This window comes from Boleophthalmus pectinirostris, unplaced genomic scaffold (genome assembly GCF_026225935.1).
Source record: "Boleophthalmus pectinirostris isolate CB_2022bp ecotype Guang Dong unplaced genomic scaffold, ASM2622593v1 HiC_scaffold_14, whole genome shotgun sequence".
NCBI lineage: Eukaryota > Metazoa > Chordata > Actinopteri > Gobiiformes > Gobiidae > Boleophthalmus > Boleophthalmus pectinirostris.
In genome coordinates, this window is record NW_026571047.1 from 32,353,482 (window position 1) to 32,375,775 (window position 22,294).

A 22,294-nucleotide genomic window follows, 5' to 3' on the forward strand; every position below is an offset into this window, starting at 1 on the left:
TCCTCTCTCTCTCCTCTCTCTCTCTCTCTCCTCTCTCCTCTTCTCCCTCTCTCCTCTCCTCTCCTCTCTCTCTCTCCTCTCCTCTCCTCTCTCCTCTCCTCTCTCCTCTCCTCTCTCCTCTCTCCTCTCTCCTCTCCTCTCTCCTCCTCTCTCTCTCTCTCCTCTCTCTCTCCTCTCTCTCTCTCTCCTCCTCTCTCCTCTCTCCTCTCCTCCTCTCTCTCCTCTCTCTCTCTCTCTCTCCTCTCTCCTCTCCTCTCTCCTCTCCTCCTCTCCTCTCTCTCTCCTCTCTCTCCTCTCTCCTCTCCTCTCTCCTCTCTCTCCTCTTCTCTCTCTCTCTCCTCTCTCTCTCTCTCCTCTCCTCTCCTCTATCTCTCCTCTCTCTCTCCTCTCTCCTCTCTCCTCTCTCTCTCTCTCTCCTCTCTCTCCTCTCTCTCTCTCTCTCTCTCTCTCTCCTCTCTCTCTCTCTCTCTCTCCTCTCCTCCTCTCCTCTCCTCTCCCTCTCTCTCTCCTCCCCTCTCATCTCTCCTCTCTCCTCCTCCTCTCTCCTCTCCTCTCTCGTTGTTCCTGTCGTCCGTGTGAGTGATGTCAGCGTGTTGTTCCTGAAACTCTGACATCAGAGCTGGATTCCTGGAGCAGTTTGAGGCAGTGGTGTATTTTCCTGCGCTCGTCCGGTCAGTGAAGGCGTCGGCTCCGGGCAGCGGCCGCGCTCACGTTCACTTTACAGTAAGACGCCGGGTCAGGTGAGCGCGGCGGCGGCGGAGGCGAAGGCGAAGGCGGCGGGAAGAGCCCGTGTCCAGTCTATTTACAACATCACCAAAAACCTTTCAGATTTAAACTCACAAGAAATGAAACAAATCAAATCAACAGAAACATCAGAGCAGCTCCAGACTCCACACGAGGAGACGTGAACCTTTCACCGTCTCAACCGTGTCTCAAGTGGTTTTTCCTTCTCGTTTCACCTCCGTGTTTTATTTAAAGTGATTTAAACATGTTTGAGTCTTTAATCTCCTGTATTAAAGACGCCATCGCTACAAAAATGTCCCTCACCCCCATAAAGTTTTTTTTTAATTGGTGATACATGAATTTGGCAGGAACGTGTATCGATTTTTGCACTTGAAAATCTGGTTAAACAGAGACGACCACACAGTTACTCAAACATTTACGGCGTTGAAACGTAAAGAGACATTTGTCTCGACCAAACAGCAGCGACTGGTTAAATAACAAAAGTACTCGCCTACTGTCGAGTGAATGAATCCTAATGCTCCCACAGACCACAGGTGATAACCTGCTACTGTAGCCACAGCTGCCCTGGGGCAGACTGACGGAAGAGAGGCTGCCAATCTGCACCATCGGTCCCTCCGACCACCACCATCACTCACACACACTCCACTTTCATACCAGGCAATGTGGGTGAAGTGTCTTGCCTAAGGACACAACAACAGTTTTTGCCACTGGTGCCTCCTGTGGCTCCTGATTTTCCCAGTGTCTCCATCCAAACACCAACCAGGCCCAGACCTGCTGAGCTCCTGAGATCTGACGAGATCAGGCTTGACAGGCCGGTATGAACACATAAAGTACTGAAGAAGTACTGAAGAAGTATGAAGAAGTACTGAAGTACTGAAGAAGTACTGAAGAAGTACTGAAGAAGTACTGCTGTATTACCTTTATACGGATGCACCATTCCGTCCATCATGGACACGGAGTCGTCGGGCTGAAGCTGCAGAGACACGTCGCTCACAGCCTCCACCAAATCTGAGAAGAAATCTGCCACTTCAGCGCAGTCGTCCAGCAGCACGTACCGGTCCTGTCTGTTTGTGAAGTACGACTCGCTCAGGTTTGCTCTGGAACAGGACCAGAGGTTAGGACAAAGATACTGCAGTAACAGTACTAGTAATAGTACTAGTACTAGTATTAGTATGTAGTAGTATTATTTGTGTTACCCGCTGATGATGACGCTGTCGTCAAACAGATAAACTTTAATGTGCTGGACCCCGATGGTCTCGTTGAACCTCTGAGGGACGAGGAGGCGGAGCAGCCCCCTCAGGTCCGGAGTGTGATACAGAGACACTCGGACCTGAGAAGTGAAGCGAGACAAGAGCGGCAGCAGCATCGTACGAGAGTTATCTGAACCTGACGAGAGAAAGACCCGTGATAAGAGCTGGAGGAACTGCAGACTCATCTCATGTTGTGTTGTCTACACCATCTCTTCTCTTATTATCATTATTATCATTATGATCATTATGATCATTATGATCATTATTATCATTATTATCATTATGATCATTATTATCATTATGATCATTATGATCATTATTATCATTATGATCATGAGACGCTGAATCTCCCTGTCGAGGGACAAAGGCTTTTGATTTGATGAACTGATCTGTCCAGCCACAGGTGGGACCAAGTCAATGTTTTGTGAGTCTCAACTAAGTCTCAAGTCTTTGACCTCAAGTCTGAGTCAAGTCTCAAGTCAAATACAGACAAGTCCAAGTCGAGTCTCGAGTCACTGGCCCATTAGTCCAAGTCAAGTCCAAGTCGTCTGCTTTGAGCTTCAAGTCATTTCAAGTCTTTAAACCAAAGTACCAATGGTTTTTAAGCTAAATTGTAAAAAGTCATGGTAGATTTATATTTGAGTATTTATATAAGAGTTGTAGAAATGCTAATTTTTCCTTTTTAAATGTCGTGTCAAGATGTTAGTGTGAATCATTACAGTCAGAACAGAAAGAATTCAGATTTAAAAGAGCTAAATAACAGTTATTTTGTCGTGTTTCTGCACTGAAATGGAAAGATCATGTTCTCTGTAATTCCCTCTGTTTTACTGTATTGTACTGTATATTACTGTATTGTACTGTATATTACTGTATTGTACTGTATATTATTGTATTGTACTGTATATTACTGTATTACTGTATTGTATACTGTATATTATGTATTACTGTATATTATTGTACTGTATATTACTGTATTGTACTGTATATTATTGTATTGTACTGTATATTACTGTATTGTACTGTATATTACTGTATTGTATTATATTACTGTATTGTATTCTGTATATTGTACTGTATATTATTGTATTGTACTGTATATTACTGTATTGTACTGTATATTACTGTATTGTACTGTATATTATTGTATTGTACTGTATATTATTGTATTGTACTGTATTTATTGTATATTACTGTATATACTGTATATTACTGTATTGTACTGTATATTACTGTATTGTACTGTATATTATTGTATTGTACTGTATATTACTGTATTGTACTGTATATTATGTATTGTATTGTACTGTATATTGTATGTACTGTATATTATTGTACTGTATATTACTGTATTGTACTGTATATTACTGTATGTATTGTTGTACTGTATATTTATTGTATTTACTGTATTTCTGTATACTGTATATGTATTGTACTGTATATTACTGTATTGTACTGTATATTATTGTATTGTACTGTATATTACTGTATTGTACTGTATATTATTGTATTGTACTGTATATTACTGTATTGTACTGTATATTATTGTATTGTACTGTATATTACTGTATTGTACTGTATATTATTGTATTGTACTGTAGTACATTTGAGTATCACAGTACTTCAGTTACTGTTGCCATAGTTACAAACAGAAGTGGGAGGGACATGTTCCAACTGAAAAGTGAAAAGTTTTTTCTAAAACCATATATTTTTAGCAGAAGCATCAAGTCTTCTCAAGTCACAGGCTTCAAGTCCGAGTCAAGTCCCAAGTCTTAGTCAAGTCCCGAGTCCTAAAAATAGTGACTCAAGTCTGACTGGAGTCAAGTCAGATCAAACAGAAGCACAAGTCTTGGTCTGGACTAGGGACGGGCATTCGATGAAATTTTCTTAATCGATCGTCGGAAGAATTAACGATCGATTATCGATTAATCATTAACGTTTTTATATTAAAATGATCATCATTATTATTACTATCTGCACTAATCTGCATAAATAAATTCAACTTTACCACATATAAACTGTAACGACTCTAGAGCCACATCAGCCCGTTTGACATTATAATGTGTTTAATTCAGTTTTGTTCAAATCTCACAGAAACAAAACTTAAAACCACATCACTAATTTACATAAACTCAGCGAAGATAAAACTCCAGCTCTTGTGTCGCTGATGTGGTTCCACTTGTCTGTCGGATTAAAAGACATGACTCAGGTGAATACAGGTCAGTGTGACCAGATTTGTGTTTGTCAAAACCAGGACAGCGTACGGGGGGAGGGGGGCGGGGCCTCGTCATCCACATTGAGCGACTCTCACCTGGAAAAACTTTTTCCCACTGGACACAGAAACATATGTGCTGCTTTATACACTGTGCACATGGACTCACACTTGTCCCAACGCAACGGAAAGTGTGGAATTTCTTGTACAAATCATCGTTAAATCCACATTTGTGCTTCGGTTCGTTACAGACTGACCCACTGTTTGTGTCTCGCTCCTTCTGATGCAGAGACACATGTACACACCTGTTTGGTCACGACACACACAGCAACATACATTCGGTTTGTCGATTAAAAATGAACGTAATCGATGAAATTCTTAATGATCAATTATCGATTAATCGATTAATCATGCCCATCCCTAGTCTGGACCTCAACATCTCAGATCCAGTTCAACCTGGTTTCCACTGTACAGTTTTATAATAATAACAACACTAAAACAAGGACGGGACAAACAAAACAATAATGAGGATCAGTCGTGTGTGTGGGGGCTGTGGGCTGTGAGGAAAAGTTGGGTTTTGAACAGTTTTTTGAAGGTGTTTCGTGAGCGTGAGGGCGGCCAGGGCAAAGGTTCAGTTATAAGACGTTCTGACTGTCACACTACACACTGGATGACGGCGCACACCACCAAAGCAAATATAACAACAGTAACAGTTAACATAAACATAAACAGTAGTATTTCAGGCCCACCTCTGGATCCTCGTGTGTAGTCCAGCAGCACTGACACTCTGAGTCTGGAGCTGTTTTCCTCAGAACGTTCCAGAGCCTCCTCCATACACTCCACCTACAACAACACGGAAGAAAATATACAAGAGTCAACTTTAAAGGCTCATATTTTACTGTTTTCTGATGTTCCGATGCTGTTTCCTCGTCACAAACAGACCTGGAGTTGTGTTTTGTTTCATTCACACATGTTAAACTCGCAAACTTTGCACATTTAGGCTGAATTCTTCTCAGAAAACACTCTGTTCCACCCTGTGATGTCACGTGGTAACACAGGAAGTGCTCCACTGTGTTCCCTGTGTTCGTACACCTTCACTAGTATCACATTTGGATCATTTCAGGCCTGGAATTGCCGGTTCAAGGTTCAAAATTTGCTTTATTGTCAATTTCTTCACATGTACTAGATATTTATTTGGTCATTTTCAATTATGTTCAATAATAATTTTCAATAATGTTAAATTTTTGATGTATTCATAAGGTGGAGGCTCTTTTGGGTTTTTTGTCCCCGTCTGGCAACTGCTTTTTTTAAATCTAGTGGGGTTTTTTTAATTGTTATGTTATATACATGCAAAAAAAAAAAATACGTTTCTCTTTGCACATAAATGTCTTTTACTTTAATATTTGTCCTGTCTTCTCCACACATGGGACAGAGACACAACAAATAACATCATCTCCAACGACTACAGTAACAACAGATAAATAAATGAAGCTAAAAACACTTGTGTTCAGGACAGTGCAGATCACGTCAGATCGAGTCTTATCAGAAGAAACAAAAGTCAGTTTCTTATGTGGGTCTAGTGCAAATGGTAAATATTAACGGTGTAATGGTTCATGTATTCATGCTGGACTGTTTCGTTACAGGATGTTTGGTTCGGTGCAGGACTGTGCACGAGTGAATTCGCGTAATTTGTGTGTTTACATTCCACCACTACATGTGCAGCTACACAGACACTCGGCTCTTTAATATTCATGAGGGAACTGGTCCGTGACTGGGGTGACAGTGTTTCAGCGCTTTATAGTTAGAGCGACCGCCTTCACAACAACTGCCCCCGTCTTGACTACGTCCCTCTGAACCACTTGAATCCTCGCAAAACTACGGTTGTCGCGCCGCGGACCTTACTTTTGCTGGCACAAAATCCCCCCACCCCCCTTTTTTTTCATTAATAATTTTATTTGAAAACTACATTTATAACTGCAGCTGATGGGCTCTTACTGTAGACAATGTGGACAAGTTGGTTTTTCTGGCCAAATATCTGAAGCTTGAGTAAAACTTCATCCTGGAACCGTTAGTGCTGCACTTTACTTTTTGGAAAGCTTTGTTTACAAGATTTTTTTTTTTTAAATAATATATTTATATATATATTTCATACTAGGCAATGTGTTATGTTATATTATATATAATATTTCATACATTTGTTGCTTATTTGAGAATATTTTATTTAACTTAATATTACCGAGCAGCACTTTGCATTTATTTGACTTTCCCGTTTGTATAATGTTAAAACAAATTGTTGGTTTAATAAAAACACAAACAAACAACAAAAAAATTGTTTCGTATTTTGTTCCCAAACTGAACCGAAAAAAAACAAACTGTGACCTCAAAACCGAGGTTCGTACTGAACCGTGATGTTTCTGAACCGTTACAGCCCTGGTAAATAGTGCGATCTCTACTGAACACAAGGTTAAATGTGTCACTCTTAACTTAAAAAATACCACTTCATGACATCACAAGTTGGAGCAGAGCATGTTGAGCTTTGGAGACGTAAACAGATGAATAATAAAAGGTTTAACAAACTTTGGGCTGTTTTTGAAGAGGAAACAACACGACTTTAAGCTCGCAAGAGTCAATTTTGAGTAATAAAGACGTTTAAACAACAGACCTGAGCTTTTATTTGTACATCTCGTTTTAAAATCCCACACACAGATTTGATCCGAGCAGGAAAACCCAGAGAATCTCTATCTGCATTTCTCAGGTTCGTTCAAACATTTGCCAAAAGGAACGAAAATTCCTTTTGGTTTTGATTTGCAAATGTGCGGCGGAGTCTGAATTATTCGCAGACATGCCTTGGCCCAGGTGCTTTTCAAATCAACACGACGAACGCGAGCCGCCGGCACAGACCCGGTGTGGCCCGCTGTTGTTTTTGGACGGACGCGGCCTTGAACCTCGGCCCCACACCTGCCGCCGCCGCCGCCGCTGTTTTCTCGCGCGCCCAAACACGTATTAAAGTATCGCCTTTCGGGACATTTAGCTCAAAAATCCCAGCGCTGTTGGTTTTGTAGATCAGGTAATCCATCATCGTCGAGGCTCGAGCCGTAATTAAAGCAGGGCCCGTTTGATTTGCACTTTTCTGCGATTCGTCTCCGAGCAGAAACTGAAAAAAAAAAGATGAATTTGAGGTTTTGGGGGATTTTTGTTTTGTTGTCGTTTTTCCAGGTTTTAAGGAGAAAAGAGGCCGTGTCCGTCACTTTACCTCCACTCACACTCTCTTCATCCCTTTCTCTTCCCTCTTTCACAAGTCCAAGTCGAGTCTCGAGTCACTGGCCCATTAGTCCAAGTCAAGTCCAAGTCGTCTGCTTTGAGCTTCAAGTCATTTCAAGTCTTTAAACCAAAGTACCAATGGTTTTTAAGCTAAATTGTAAAAAGTCATGGTAGATTTATATTTGAGTATTTATATAAGAGTTGTAGAAATGCTAATTTTTCCTTTTTAAATGTCGTGTCAAGATGTTAGTGTGAATCATTACAGTCAGAACAGAAAGAATTCAGATTTAAAAGAGCTAAATAACAGTTATTTTGTCGTGTTTCTGCACTGAAATGGAAAGATCATGTTCTCTGTAATTTCCTCTGTTTTACTGTATTGTACTGTATATTATTGTATTGTACTGTATTGTACTGTATATTACTGTATTGTACTGTATATTATTGTATTGTACTGTATATTATTGTATTGTACTGTATATTATTGTATTGTACTGTATATTACTGTATTGTACTGTATATTACTGTATTGTACTGTATATTATTGTATTGTACTGTATATTACTGTATTGTACTGTATATTATTATTGTATTGTACTGTAGTACATTTGAGTATCACAGTACTTCAGTTACTGTTGCCATAGTTACAAACAGAAGTGGGAGGGACATGTTCCAACTGAAAAGTGAAAAGTTTTTTCTAAAACCATATATTTTTAGCAGAAGCATCAAGTCTTCTCAAGTCACAGGCTTCAAGTCCGAGTCAAGTCCCAAGTCTTAGTCAAGTCCCGAGTCCTAAAAATAGTGACTCAAGTCTGACTCGAGTCCAAATCAGATCAAACAGAAGCACAAGTCTTGGTCTGGACCTCAACATCTCAGATCCAGTTCAACCTGGTTCCACTGTACAGTTTTATAATAATAATAAAACACTAAAACAAGGACGGACAAACAAAACAATAACGAGGATCAGTCGTGTGTTTGGGGCTGTCGGCTGTGAGGAAAAGTTGAGTTTTAAATCAGGGCCCGTTTGATTTGCACTTTTCTGCGATTCGTCTCCGAGCAGAAACTGAAAAAAAAAAAGAAGATGAATTTGAGGTTTTGGGGGATTTTTGTTTTGTTGTCGTTTTTCCAGGTTTTAAGGAGAAAAGAGGCCGTGTCCGTCACTTTACCTCCACTCACACTCTCTTCATCCCTTTCTCTTCCCTCTTTCACCCTCCTCCTCTCTTTTTCCTCTCCCTCATTCCTCCACACTTTCTCCCCTCTCTCGCCCACTTTTTCTCTTTCTCCTCCTCTCTCACCCTCCTCCTCAGTTTCTCTTCTCTCTCTTCCTCTTTCTCCTCTCCCTCTCACCCTCTTCCTCCTTTCTCCTCTCCTCTCCTCTCCCTCTCACGCTTTTCCTCTCTATCTCTTCTCTTTCATCCCCTCATTCCTTTCTCTTTTCTCTCTCTCTTCCTCCTTTTCTTCTCTCTCACCCTCTTCCTCCCCTTCTCCTCTCTCTCACCCTCTTGATCCTTTTCTCTTCTCCCTCTCTCACCTCTTCCCCTCTTTCTCTTCTTTTCTCTCCCTCTCTCATCCTCCCCCTCTCTTTCTCTTCTCTCTCTCAACCCCTTCGTCTCTTTCTCCTCCCCTTTCTCTCACCTTCTTCTTCTTTCTCCTTTCCTTCTCTCTCACCTTCTTCCTCTCTTTCACCTCTCCATCATTCTCACCCTCTTTCTCCCTTTCTCTTCTCTCTCACCCTCTCTTTCTCTCCGTCTCTTATTTTCTTCCTCCCTTTCTCTTCCCCTCTTTCACCCTCTTCCCTGCACACTTTCTCTCTCTTTCTCACCCTCATCCTCTTTCTCTTCTCTCTCTCAGCCTCTTCCTCTCTTTCTCCTCCTAACCCCCCTCCCTCATCATCCCTTTTTCTTCCCCTCCATCCCTCCTCCACTCCCCCCCTTTTGCTCCCCTCTTCCTCCCTCTCTCACCCTCTTTCTCACTCTCTCCTCCACCTGCGAGCGCCCTCTCTCTCTCTCTTCCTCCCTTTCTTCTCCTTTCTCTCACCCTCTTCCTCTCTTTCTCCTCTTCCTCTCCCACCCTCGTCCTCTCTTTCTCTTCTCTCCCTCTTTCTCCCCTTCTTCTTCTCTTTCTCTTCTCCTTCTCTCTCATCCTCTCCTCCTCTTCTCTTTCCTCCACACTTTCTCCCCTGTCTCTCACTCGTTTTCTCTTTCTCTTCTCTCTCTCACCCTCTACTCTCTTTCTCTCTCCTCCCATTCACCTTCTTCTCTTTCTGTCCTCTCTCTCACCCTCTTCTTCTCTTTCACCTCTCCTTCATTCTCATCTCCCTTTCTTTTCTCTCTCTTTCACCTCTCTTCACTTCTCATTCCTCTCTCTCTCTCTCACCTCTCCCTCTCTTTTATCTTTTTTCTTCATCCCTTTCTCTTCTTTCTCACCCTCTTCCTCTTTTCACCTCTCCCTCACCCTCTTCCTCCCTTTCTCTCCCCCTTCCACACTTTCTCCTCTCTCTCTCACCTTCCTCTCTTTCTCCTCCCCTTTCTCTCACCTTCTTCTCTTTCTCCTCTCCTTCTCTCTCATCCCGTTCCTCTCTTCCTCCTCTCTCTCTTTCCTCCACACTTTCTCCCCTGTCTCTCACTCGTTTTCTCTTTCTCTTCTCTCTCTCACCCTCTACTTCTCTTTCTCCTCTCCTTCTCATTCACCCTCTTCTCTTTCTCCTGTCCTTCTCTCTCACTCTTCTTCTCTTTCACCTCTCCTTCATTCTCATCTCCCTTTCTCTTTTCTCTTCCTCTTTCTCCTCTCCCTCACTCACCCTCTTCATTCCTTTCTCCTCTCTCTCTCACCCTCTCCCTCTCTTTCTCCTCTCTTATTTTCTTCATCCCTTTCTCTTCTTTCTCACCCTCTTCCTCTTTTCACCTCTCCCTCACCCTCTTCCTCCCTTTCTCTCCGCCTCTTTCCCCTCTCCCTTCCACACTTTCTCCTCTCTCTCTCAGCCTCTTCCTCTCTTTCTCCTCCCCTTTCTCTCACCTTCTTCTCTTTCTCCTCTCCTTCTCTCTCATCCTGTTCCTCTCTTCCTCCTCTCTCTCTTTCCTCCACACTTTCTCCCTCGTCTCTCACTCGTTTTCTCTTTTTCTTCTCTCTCTCACCCTCTACTTCTCTTTCTCCTGTCCTTCTCTCTCACCCTCTTTCTCTCTTTCACCTCTCCTTCAGTCTCATCTCCCTTTCTCTTCTCTCTTCCTTTCTTTCTCCTCTCTCTCACGCTCACCCTCTTCCTCCCTTTCTCTCCGCCTCTTTCACCCTCTTCCCTCCACACTTTCTCCTCTCTCTCTCAGCCTCTTCCTCTCTTTCTCCTCCCCTTTCTCTCACCTTCTTCTTCTCTTTCTCCTGTCCTTCTCTCACCCTCTTTCTCTCTTTCTCCTCTCTCTCTCTTCCTCTCTTTCACCACTCCTTCATTCTTATTCTCTTCCTTTCTTTCTATCTATCTCTCTCACGCTCTTCCTCTCTTTCACCCTCTTCCTGTCTCACCCTTTTCATCCCTTTCTCCTCCAACTTTTACCTTTGGCTCCCCCTCCGTCTCTCCTTCCATCTTTCCCTCAACCCCCCTCCTTTATCATCCCTTTTTTTTTTGCTTCCCCTCCACCTTTCCCTCTCCTCTCCCCCTCTTTTTCATTCTCTCCTCCGCCTGTGCCCTCTTTCTCATCCTCTTCCTCTCTTTCTCCTCCTCCTTTCTTCTCCTCTCTCTTTCTCTCACCCTTGGATGACACAGGACCCTTTTTTCCTCCTCCTCTCTTCTCCTCCTCCTCTTCGTCTCTTTAGTTCTGAGTTTGTTTTTAGTGTGTGACTCATTTTTTCTGGCTCTTTCTCTTTATTATTTTGGGTTTTTTTGGCGGTGACAGTTTCTTTTTCTCTCACACCTGCACAGAAAAACACTCGGGTGATAAAAATCGTTTCAGGAGAGTCTTCAGAGCGACGCTTTATTCACGACCCCGGTTTGGAGTTAGAATAATGTTTGCGCGCCGAAAACAACTTAGAGCGTTTGACGGATTAATATGGTTTTTAAATGGTTGCTTTGGTTGGCGGGAGAGACGCCGGGTCATCGTTTTACATCAGAGAAGTGAAGAAAAGTAGAAAACAGCCGCGGTGTCGACCTCCGTGAAGTCGACCTCATCAAACGCAAATCTGCAGCACAAATATGACGATCGTTTGAGCTGCGAGAAGTTTCACTTGTGCTGCTTTAGTTTCTGAGATATTAACAATTCTTTTATAGGTCAAATTAAAGGGATAGTTTGGATTTTTTGACATAAATCTGTATGTCATCCCCGTCATCCACACCGACTTACCCCCGAAAGCGTCCGGTGAGCCGAGATACTGGCCCGTTTTGGTGCTGAGGAAAGTAGTTCGGCAAGTTGTGTGGGGACTGTTTACTAAAGCGTTTTTCTTCTCAAAGCAACATGTGTTCAAAAGAGTGATACATTTGCATAACAAAACCATCGTCGCCAAAAAAGTCAGACCTCATAATCGCTTGGCGCTATTTTCTCTCCGTACGTACCACTGCGCGCGGCCGCCAGGTGACAGCCGCGCACCGATCCATCACTTTCTTCAGTTGTTCGGCAGTGTTTACATGCGCAGACGCCGCCACGCGAGAGAGCTAACGAGAGAGCTAACGAGAGAGCTAACGAGAGAGCTAACGAGAGAGCTAACGAGAGAGCTAGAGCCAGAAGTATATGAGCCTGGTTCACTTTGTTTACTGCTCGGAATGTTAGCGACAACATGTCTGATTATGACACCGACAATAAAGACTTTGCCTTTACCACAAACCCAAGGGGAGATCTTTGTGAACCCGAATATTCTGATGCCGAATTTCACCAGATGGAGTTAGAACGAGCAGAGAGAGAAAAGACAGAGAAGTGGTACAAGTTGAAGCTGGAGCCGTGAGAGACCGAGTGAGCGACAATCACCATCACGTCATTTATAAACTCATATACAGCGAACATAGAGCCTCCACTGTGACTGAAGTATGGACGACTAACAGAAACATAGAATCATCCACACGTCCACGTAGCTGCTGCCAATAGTGTACGTGACATTTACAATAGTAATAACAGTCGACTTATAAAGTTACGTTTTGTAGAAGCTTCACTGGTGATATGACACTGAGTGATTTACTGCACACAGAGTTACAGCTGATTCTTGAAGTCTGTTCTCTTGTAAACACAGCGGCACTTCTTCGTTCTTACCTGGTTTGGTTTCCACATTGAAGCCAAAGGCAAGAAGCCAAAGTTTCCTCAGCGCAAAGTCCGTGACAGGAAAACAGTGAAATGTGTGTGGAGATTCAGCCAGATTTTTGTTGTTACAGCCTGGAGAATCAAGAGTTCGCACCATTTTTTAGATATATTCATATGTATCTTATACAAGCTCATATACTTCTGGCTCTAGCTCTCTCGTTAGCTCTCTCGTTAGCTCTCTCGTTAGCTCTCTCGTTAGCTCTCTCGTTAGCTCTCTCGTTAGCTCTCTCGTTAGCTCTCTCGTTAGCTCTCTCGTTAGCTCTCTCGTTAGCTCTCTCGTTAGCTCTCTCGCGTGGCGGCGTCTGCGCATGTAAACACTGCCGAACAACTGAAGAAAGTGATGGATCGGTGCGCGGCTGTCACCTGGCGATTATGAGATCTGACTTTTTTGGCGACGATGGTTTTGTGATGCAAATGTATCACTCTTTTGAACACATGTTGCTTTGAGAAGAAAAACGCTTTAGTAAACAGTCCCCACACAACTTGCCGAACTACTTTCCTCAGCACCAAAACGGGCCAGTATCTCGGCTCACCGGACGCTTTCGGGGGTAAGTCGGTGTGGATGCACAACACTGATGACGGGGATGACATACAGATTTATGTCAAAAAATCCGAACTATCCCTTTAAGGTCAGCAGCCTCCAGGAAACTTCCAAATGATCTAAAAAGACACAAAATAGAGTCAATCGTTTGTGTTTTGTTTGTGCTGCAAAAAGGTTCCTTTGTGTGATTCGGATTCTTAAGAAATTAACAGTTTTATTTTCGTCCAGCTCCTCCAAATGTTAAACAGCCTCAAAACACCAGAAAATTATACGAAATATTTGTTTCAATTATTATTGTTATTATTATATATTATTATTTTTACGGAAATTATAATGTCATTTCCGCTCATCTGACGGCAGCGGTTTTAAAACTCTCACGCTCTCCTCGGGGTCACATTGACCCGAAGACATTTTTTTCCCTTCCCGCTCTCTTGGTGTGGGTCAATCTGACCCAAAAATAAATTTCTGGGCCGGAATAATTCTAACTGGAACTGATGCTGAGTCTGACGACAGCGACACAGAAGAGGAAGCGTCGCTCTGTTTACCTCCGGAGGTCGTGGAGTTGTTCAGAAGTGACACCGAGGATGAAGAATTGAATGGATTTAGTGATTTGGAGTGAGATGGAGAGTTTGTTAAACTTGTTCTGTTCTGTTGTTTATGTTATAGTTTATCTGAAGAACTGTTCATATGTGACGTTAACAGTCTGTTGTTCTCTCTTCTATTGTTTTTACTACAACTTGACTGAAAACAGGAAATGTCGGTTCCTGGTCTCCAATTTTATAAAATGCATTTCCCCCCAAAAAGTGCGACTTATATGTTTTTTCTTCTTCATTACGCATTTTTTGGCTGCTCCAACTTATAGTCTGAAAAACACGGTATACACATATACGTCATCAACCCAAAATAAAACTATTAATCTCTTAAGAACCAGAATCACACAAATGAAACTTTTTGCAGCACAAACGAAGCACAAATGATTGACTCCATTTTGTGCCATTTTGAAGTTTCCTGGGGACTTGATCTAATAAAAGAATCTTTAATATCTCCAAAACTAAAACAGCACAAAGAAACTTTTTGCAGCACAAACGCTGACATAGTTTTTGTGTAGGTTTGCGTCTGATGGGGCCAACTCGCACAAATGAAAACCGTCACAGCACAAAACAGCACAAACGAAATACAAATGTTTCGTATAATTTTCTGCCCGTCTTGAGACTATTTAACATTTTGAGGACCTGGATGACGTTCGGAAACATGCGATGAAACTTCCGGTGTAGTTCCCTGACTCTGGGCTCGCGATCAAACCCACTGAAGTAAATGTGATCAGCGGTAAAATGAAGACTGCAGACGTATGTGCTGTTTGGAATCATCTGGAATTTGGCGTCTCGTCTCTTCTAATCACACGTACCCAGTGCACTCGGAGTTTTGCGTCAGTGTGGAAATGATGAAAACTGAGGTGTGGCTCTAATTGTTGATTTGCCAAACGTAACGGAACTCTAAAATGACATGGAGATGAAGAAAACTGGGACATTTTCTCATTTTTCATAGATTTTGTCTGTATGTTCCAGCTGGCGTTTGGGTTCGGGAAGCTCGATTGCGAGATAGGGCCATGCGTCTCTCACCAGCTCGTGCTCCAGTTCCCCCGTCCCCAGGTACAGAGAGGCCATCACCACTCTCCTCTGAGCTGTTCTGATCCGCGCCTGAAACAAACATCGAAACAGTTTATTACACAAACAGAACGAAGGATTTCACACGAAGAGTTTAGTCCATTTAAATCAGGCCACAATAAAAAGTCCTTAAAAACTGCATTTGTAACACTTATACAAATATCGATATATCGTATCGTTTAATGTGATGATACAGTATCGATATCGTGGGCTGCTGTATCGATATATCACCAAGAGTATTTGTTGTTATATTTTACTAAATCATTTTGTTACAGCTACAGTTTTGTTGTTTGTTTAGTGGAAGGAAACTCGTTTATGTGACACATTTGACATTTTCACTGTTTTGATGATTAAAGTGTTTGTGTTTCATATTAAGTTTGCACAAGAAGTGGTTTAACTAAAGACTTTTAGTGTCACAGACATGATTTTAATTTTTTTTTTTTATTGAACCGTATCGAATCAGTTTGAAATATATCGTACTGAATCGTATCTACTGGAAATCTCACTGTATCCTTGTACTTCTACAGTGCTTTTCCACCTTCAAGGAACAGCCAAGAAATCAAAAAAATAAAAATTACGCTGCACAGTACCACGAACAGCTGCATGGCGCTTCGTTGTGACGGCGTTTACTGCGACACCAGCTCACATAGATGAATATTATGATTTTAAATGTGCAGATTATAAGAAAATGAGCCACGGGCGTCACAGATTATAAAAATTCACCAAACACAAGAACAACAGGTGTTGTTAAAAGCTGCACTAAGCAAGTTTTGGTTCGTCACCTGTTGGTTCTATGGAGATGTAATTTCTTTAACTGGAATGTTCCACAGTGTGACATTAAACGACTCTACTTTACATTTATTCAATTACAGGTGGTTTTAAAGCTCAAAAATACTTAGAAAAACAAGTGTTCTGACTGTGAGCGGCTGCTCCACAGATCTGACTTGTAAAGGGCGACGTATAGTTCTGTGTCGACTCATCGCACACTAAACAACGAGCACAAAGGGCGAGCTGGTTTTGTTTTGTTTTTTCAGCTCTAGGTTTATGCAAATTAGCCATGTGGTTTTAAGTTTTGTTGTAAAACATAAACAACTGTGCGCAAAGTTGTGTTAAAGACATTATTACTAGGGATGGGCATGATTAATCGATTAATCGATCATTGATCATTAAGAATTTCATCGATTACGTTAATTTTAATCGACAAACTGAATGTATGTTGCTGTGTGTGTCGTGACCAAACAGGTGTGTACATGTGTCTCTGCATCAGAAGGAGCGAGACACAAACAGTGGGTCAGTCTGTAACGAACCGAAGCACAAATGTGGATTTAACCAGGATTTGTACAAGAAATTCCACACTTTCCGTTGCGTTGGGACAAGTGTGAGTCCATGTGCACAGTGTATAAAGCAGCACATATGTTTCTGTGTCCAGTGGGAAAAAGTTTTTCCAGGTGAGAGTCGCTCAATGTGGATGACGAGGCCCCGCCCCCCTCCCCCCGTACGCTGTCCTGGTTTTGACAAACGCAAATCTGGTCACACTGACCTGTATTCACCTGAGTCATGTCTTTTAATCCAACAGAAGTTGAACCACATCAGCGACACAAGAGCTGGAGTTTTATCTTCACTTAGTTTATGTAAATTAGTGATGTGGTTTTAAGTTTTGTTTCTGTGAGTTGAACAAAACTGAATTAAACACATTATAATGTCAAACAGCTGATGTGGCTCTAGAGTCGTTACGTTTATATGTCGTAAAGTTGAATTTATTAATGCAGATTAGTGCAGATAGTGATAATAATGATGATCATTTTAATATAAAAACGTTAATGATTAATCGATAATTGATCGTTAATTCTTCCGACGATCGATTAAGAAAATTTCATCAAATGCCCATCTCTAGTTAAACACATTATTACTCAATGTCTATTGAAAGAAAGGAAAGTGAAGAACAGGAAATGTGTAGAGCGGAGGTAGAAATGAAGTTATTGTCCTTCTCCTTATGGGATTTGGTGCATTACATACGTCACGACTAAATAGCAGCAACTGGTTAAATAATAAAAGTACCCGCCTACTGTCGAGTGAACGAATCACAACGCTGCGAGGTCAGATGGTTTCTACGAAGTGAAACTGTCTGATGAATCAGATTAACCTTTAAGCCTGAACTTGAGTATTTTTGTGAACATTCTGTGCTTTTAAATCAAATCAAATCAAACTGAAAACACCTTGCCTTTATTTTTACCAGGAAAGGAAAAATTTTGTTTATTTTTCTACCTCGTCCGAGCTCCAACTTTACATTAGAATAATTTTTTTTATTATTATATTATATTATATTTTATTATATTATATTAAGTTGACCTATGTAACTACATTAAACTGCGAACAGTAAAAACAAGATTAAACAAACTAATTAAAATGATTCACTTCACACCCAGACACACACTCATAAATCTACACACTGACACACCTAAACACACACACACACACACAGACACACACACACACACACACACACACACACACACACACACACAGACACACACACACACACACAGAGATAGTTTTGACAGGCTGGTGGGAGCTTGAGTTGCTGTAACTTGATCCAAATGGAGATCAGTGCCAAGAAAAAGACTCAGCCCATTAACCACATGTTACCGACATAAACACGACACACGCCCAACTTCCCCAGCGTGTTATTCTAAATCACGTGAACGCCATTAAAGCTGCACCGTGGAACTTTTCAGCTGGAGGGTCCATACAAATGCTTTTGTACATGGAGATGTGACTGTTTTGTCTGGAATGTTAAACCTGCGTACACACAGTATTGGTATTGTTTAGACCTGGTTTAGACCTGGTTTAGACCTGGTTTAGACCTGGTTTTGGACCTGGTTTAGACCTGGTTTAGACCTGGTTTAGACCTGGTTTTGGACCTGGTTTAGACCTGGTTTTGGACCTGGTTTTAGACCTGGTTTTGGACCTGGTTTAGACCTGGTTTAGTCCTGATTTTGGACCTGGTTTAGTTCTGGTTTAGACCTGGTTTTGGACCTGTTTTAGTCCTGGGTGTGCACCTGGTTTTGGACCTGGTTTAGGACATGGTTTAGTCCTGATTTTGTTCTGGTTTAGATCTAGTTTTGGACCTGGCTAAGACCTGGTTTAGTCTTAGTTTTGGGCCTAGTTTTAGTTCAGGTTTAGACCTGGGTTTGGGCCTGGTTTTGGGCCTGGTTTAGTCCTAATTTTGTTCTGACTTAGTCTTGGTTTAGGACATGGTTTAGTCCTTATTTTGTTCTGGTTTAGACCTGGTTTTGGACCTGACTAAGACTTGGTTTAGTCTTAGTTTTGGGCCTAGTTTAGTCCTGATTTAGTTCAGGTTTAAACCTGGTTTTGGGCCTGGTTTTGGTCTGGTTTAGTCCTGATTTAGTCCTAGTTTAGGTCCTGTTTTAAAGTTGCATTGTGTAAGTTTTCTGGGTCTGTCAAAAGCTTTTCTCCATGGAGATGTTATTGCTTCATCTGGGATGTTTCGCAGTGTGGCATTAAACCTTTCTATCTTCACGGAGACCAAACCAGACCAAGTTACAGGTCAGATCTGTGGAAAGGCGACGCCACTCACAGTCAATATGTCTGTTTTTTCTAGGTATTTTTGAGCCATAAAACCATCTGTAATTGAATAAATGTAAAGTCACACTGCGGAACATTCCAGGCAGAGTGATGTAACATAATTTATATAGTGCACCTTTAAACTGAGGGGTTAATAAGGACTAAACCAGGTCTAACCAGGACTGAAGCAGGACTAAACCCGGACAAGACTCTAACCCACAGCTTCCTAGACTCTGTTTGATGAGTCCTTAAATAACAGGTTAAATGAGGACTAAAAATCAGGTCTAACGAGGACACAAAGCTGGTACTGGATCAGGACTAGACCAAGATCAAACCAGGACACAAAAATATGTTTTAGTTCATAATAAGTTTGAGAAGAAATATCGTATTATGATCATTCTGCATCGAGGTTCAGCTCAAACTGTAAATGTGTACACACGATTCTGGACCTGGTTTTGGACCTGGTTTAGTCCTGATTTTGTTCTGGTTTAGACCTGGTTTTGGACCTGGTTTAGGACCTGGTTTAGATGTTTTTTTGGACCTGGTTTAGGACCTGGTTTAGGACCTGGTTTAGGTTTTAGGACCTGGTTTTGGACCTGGTTTAGGACCTGGTTTTGGACCTGGTTTTGGACCTGGTTTTGGACCTGGTTTTGGACCTGGTTTAGTCCTGATTTGGGTCTTGGTTTAGTCCTGGCTTAGTCTTGGTTTTGGGCCTGGTTTAGTCCTGGTTTGGGTCCAGGTTTAGACCTGGTTCAGTCCTGGTTTAGTCCTGCCTGGTTTAGAGACGTGAAAAGGAGGAGACAGGCTAACCACTCTGCCACAGTAAGACCTGGTTCAGTATTGGTTCAGTTCTGGTTTAGACCTGGTTTAGTCCTGGTTTAGACCTGGTTTAGACCTGGTTTAGACCTGGTTTAGACCTGCTTTAGTCCTGGTTTAGTCCTGGTTTAGACCTGGTTTAGACCTGGTTTAGACCTGCTTTAGACCTGCTTTAGTCCTGCTTTAGTCCTGCTTTAGTCCTGGTTTAGACCTGGTTTAGTCCTGGTTTAGTCCTGGTTTAGACCTGGTTTAGACCTGGTTTAGACCTGGTTTAGACCTGGTTTAGACCTGGTTTAGACCTGGTTTAGACCTGGTTTAGTCCTGGTTTAGACCTGGTTTAGACCTGGTTTAGTCCTGGTTTAGACCTGGTTTAGACCTGGTTTAGTCCTGTTTAGACCTGGTTTAGACCTGGTTTAGACCTGGTTTAGACCTGGTTTAGACCTGGTTTAGTCCTGGTTTAGACCTGGTTTAGACCTGCCTGGTTTAGTCCTGGTTTAGACCTGGTTTAGACCTGGTTTAGTCCTGGTTTAGTCCTGGTTTAGACCTGGTTTAGACCTGGTTTAGTCCTGGTTTAGACCTGGTTTTAGTCCTGGTTTAGTCCTGGTTTAGACCTGGTTTAGACCTGGTTTAGACCTGGTTTAGACCTGCTTTAGTCCTGGTTTAGACCTGGTTTAGTCCTGCGTGGTTCAGAGAGGTGAAAGTAGGATACAGGTTAACCACTCTGCCGCAGCAGCAGGGGGAGGACCTGCTCTGTTTGTGTCACTCTGCAGATTCAGTTTTAAATGTCACAGACTCTGAACCTGACGTCAGAAGATCAAAGAACAAACTAAACCACAGTGATTATAGACGACAGACGCGTGAAATGTCACATCCACATACATAACATCCACATACATAACATACATACTCCTGGTCTACGTGGGTCGGGGAGTGGTTCCTTTATGAGCTCAAGTTGAAATTCTGACACTGGGGCAAATGACGCATCCTAGTGTCTAAGTGCACTGGTTTTAGACCTAGTTTAGTCCTGATTTAGTTCAGATTTAGACCTGGTTTGGGCCTGGTTTTGGTCTGGTTTAGTCCTGATTTACACACCCTAGTGTCTGTAAGTGCACTATAATGTGTGTAGATACAGATGGACTGGACTGGATTGTGTGTACAAAATCATGAACTACATACAAAACTGAAAATTAATTAAATGATTCCAGTGGTTTGAAAATTCTAACTGTGAATATTTGACTTGAGCTGAATGAGCACTTTAAATTCAGCCGTTATCAAAAAGGTACAAGCAGAAAACATCTAACCTTTTGAGTTCTGGAATATTGTGACTTTTTAGGCCCCGTCCACACTAGTTTGTAATCGAGTCATTTTCGTTGTGGATGCAGTGTTCGTTTACACCACAGGTGTCAAACATGCGGCCCGGGGGCCAGATCCGGCTTCCAAGACCTTTAATCTGGCCCTCGGCTGATTTTGTACTAAAATATTGTAATTATATTTTCTATTAAAATCTTGTTAATTTTCTGTGGTGTTTATCACAGCAGCGTCTCCAGCGTCTCTGTACGTGGCCCCTCCCACCAGAGCAGCACAAATGAAGACTTGTCTCTTTCCAAACGCTCTTAAAGGACGATCGTTTTCAAAGTTGGTTGGATACGGCCCCCGGACCAAAATGAGTTTGACACCCCTGGTTTACACTAATCCGGTTGAAAACGGCTCCAGAGACGGAACGATCTGGTGCCTCCAGCTCCCACAAATTCATCTGAGTACAGATCTGATCCGGCACCGTGTGGACGCCTGAAAACGCTGATACTCTGATGTAGGTCTGTGCACCACAAAGTAATTCACCGCCAAAACACTAAGAGGCTAGAATATCTGTCCATTCATATAAACATGTGTCTGTGTGTCGACCTGCAGAAGTTTAATCTCTAAAAAGTTTAACATGAACCATCTCCAACACGACAGAAACACAGAACAGACTCACCATCAGCAGAACACCCCTCTGTCACAGAAACAACACTCATATTCCACTGAGTCGTGTCCTTTAGTCCGACAGAAGCTGAACCACATCAGCAGCACAAGGAACGAGCTGTTTTTTTGAGCGCTCAGTTTAAGCAAATGAATCATGTGGTTTTAAGTTTCGTTTCTGTAAAACATAAACAAATATGCTCAAATCTGTGTAGATAGGGAAGGATTGCAGACACAGAAACGAGTCGGTGTCGTTCATAGTAATCACTCTGAACCGCCGTGCTCATCTTAAAATCCAGTGTTACACCAAGTAACAACTGAACCTCATCGTCAGTTCAGTCGTCGTCATTGTTTTCACGCTTGCCATTTCCCTCGGCTCAAAATCAGCTGCTGCAACTTCGGGCTTCCTTATTTTTACCGCTCAGGTGACGTTGGGACATTGTGACGACGCGACACCAGCCGATCACGTAACGAGCGATTCAGGTGGTTTTGCGTTTCTGTGTGGACAGGGAACGCTTTGACTGCAAACACAGAAACGTCGTGTGTGGACGCAGATCGTTTTCGATACGGTGATACGCAGATTCGTTTCCTTACAAACCTACAGCTTTTCTAACAAATACAAGTGGAAAAAAGGCAGAGGCTCTTTCAGTCTTTATAGTGTGTTTATATCCTACTTTATCTTTTTTTGCCCACTTCCCCAGCGTGTTTTTCTAAATTACGTGACCACGATTAAAGCTGCACCGTGGAACTTTTCTGCTGAGGGGTCCGTCCAAATACTTTTCTCCATCGAGATGTGATTGATTTGTCTGGAATGTTAAACCTGTGTACACACAATTTTGGTCTGGATTAGTCCCTGGTTTTGAACCTGGTTTTGGACCTGGCTAGGACATGCTTTAGTCTTGGTTTTGGGCCTGGTTTAATCCTGATTTTGTTCTAGTTTAGACCTGGTTTAGGACCTGGTTTAGGACCTGGTTTAGGACCTGGTTTACTCCTGG

At 42.2% G+C, this 22,294-nt stretch overlaps 1 protein-coding gene across 2 annotated transcripts in view; it reads right to left on the reverse strand.

Annotated features, from left to right (window-relative positions):
* LOC110168320 (CDP-diacylglycerol--glycerol-3-phosphate 3-phosphatidyltransferase, mitochondrial) overlaps positions 1–22,294 on the reverse strand; it is an 82,593-nt gene that overhangs the window by 29,151 nt on the left and 31,148 nt on the right. For both annotated transcript variants that reach the window (XR_008631763.1, XM_055150434.1), the window contains exons 3-6: positions 14,895–14,972; positions 4,953–5,046; positions 1,941–2,130; positions 1,663–1,841 (exon numbers count right to left, since the gene is read on the reverse strand). Coding sequence is in view for 1 of the 2 variants with exons in the window: in XM_055150434.1 (XP_055006409.1) it covers positions 1,663–1,841; positions 1,941–2,130; positions 4,953–5,046; positions 14,895–14,972 (541 nt within the window). In the remaining variant the exon portion in view is untranslated. The remainder of the gene's footprint in view (positions 1–1,662; positions 1,842–1,940; positions 2,131–4,952; positions 5,047–14,894; positions 14,973–22,294) is intronic.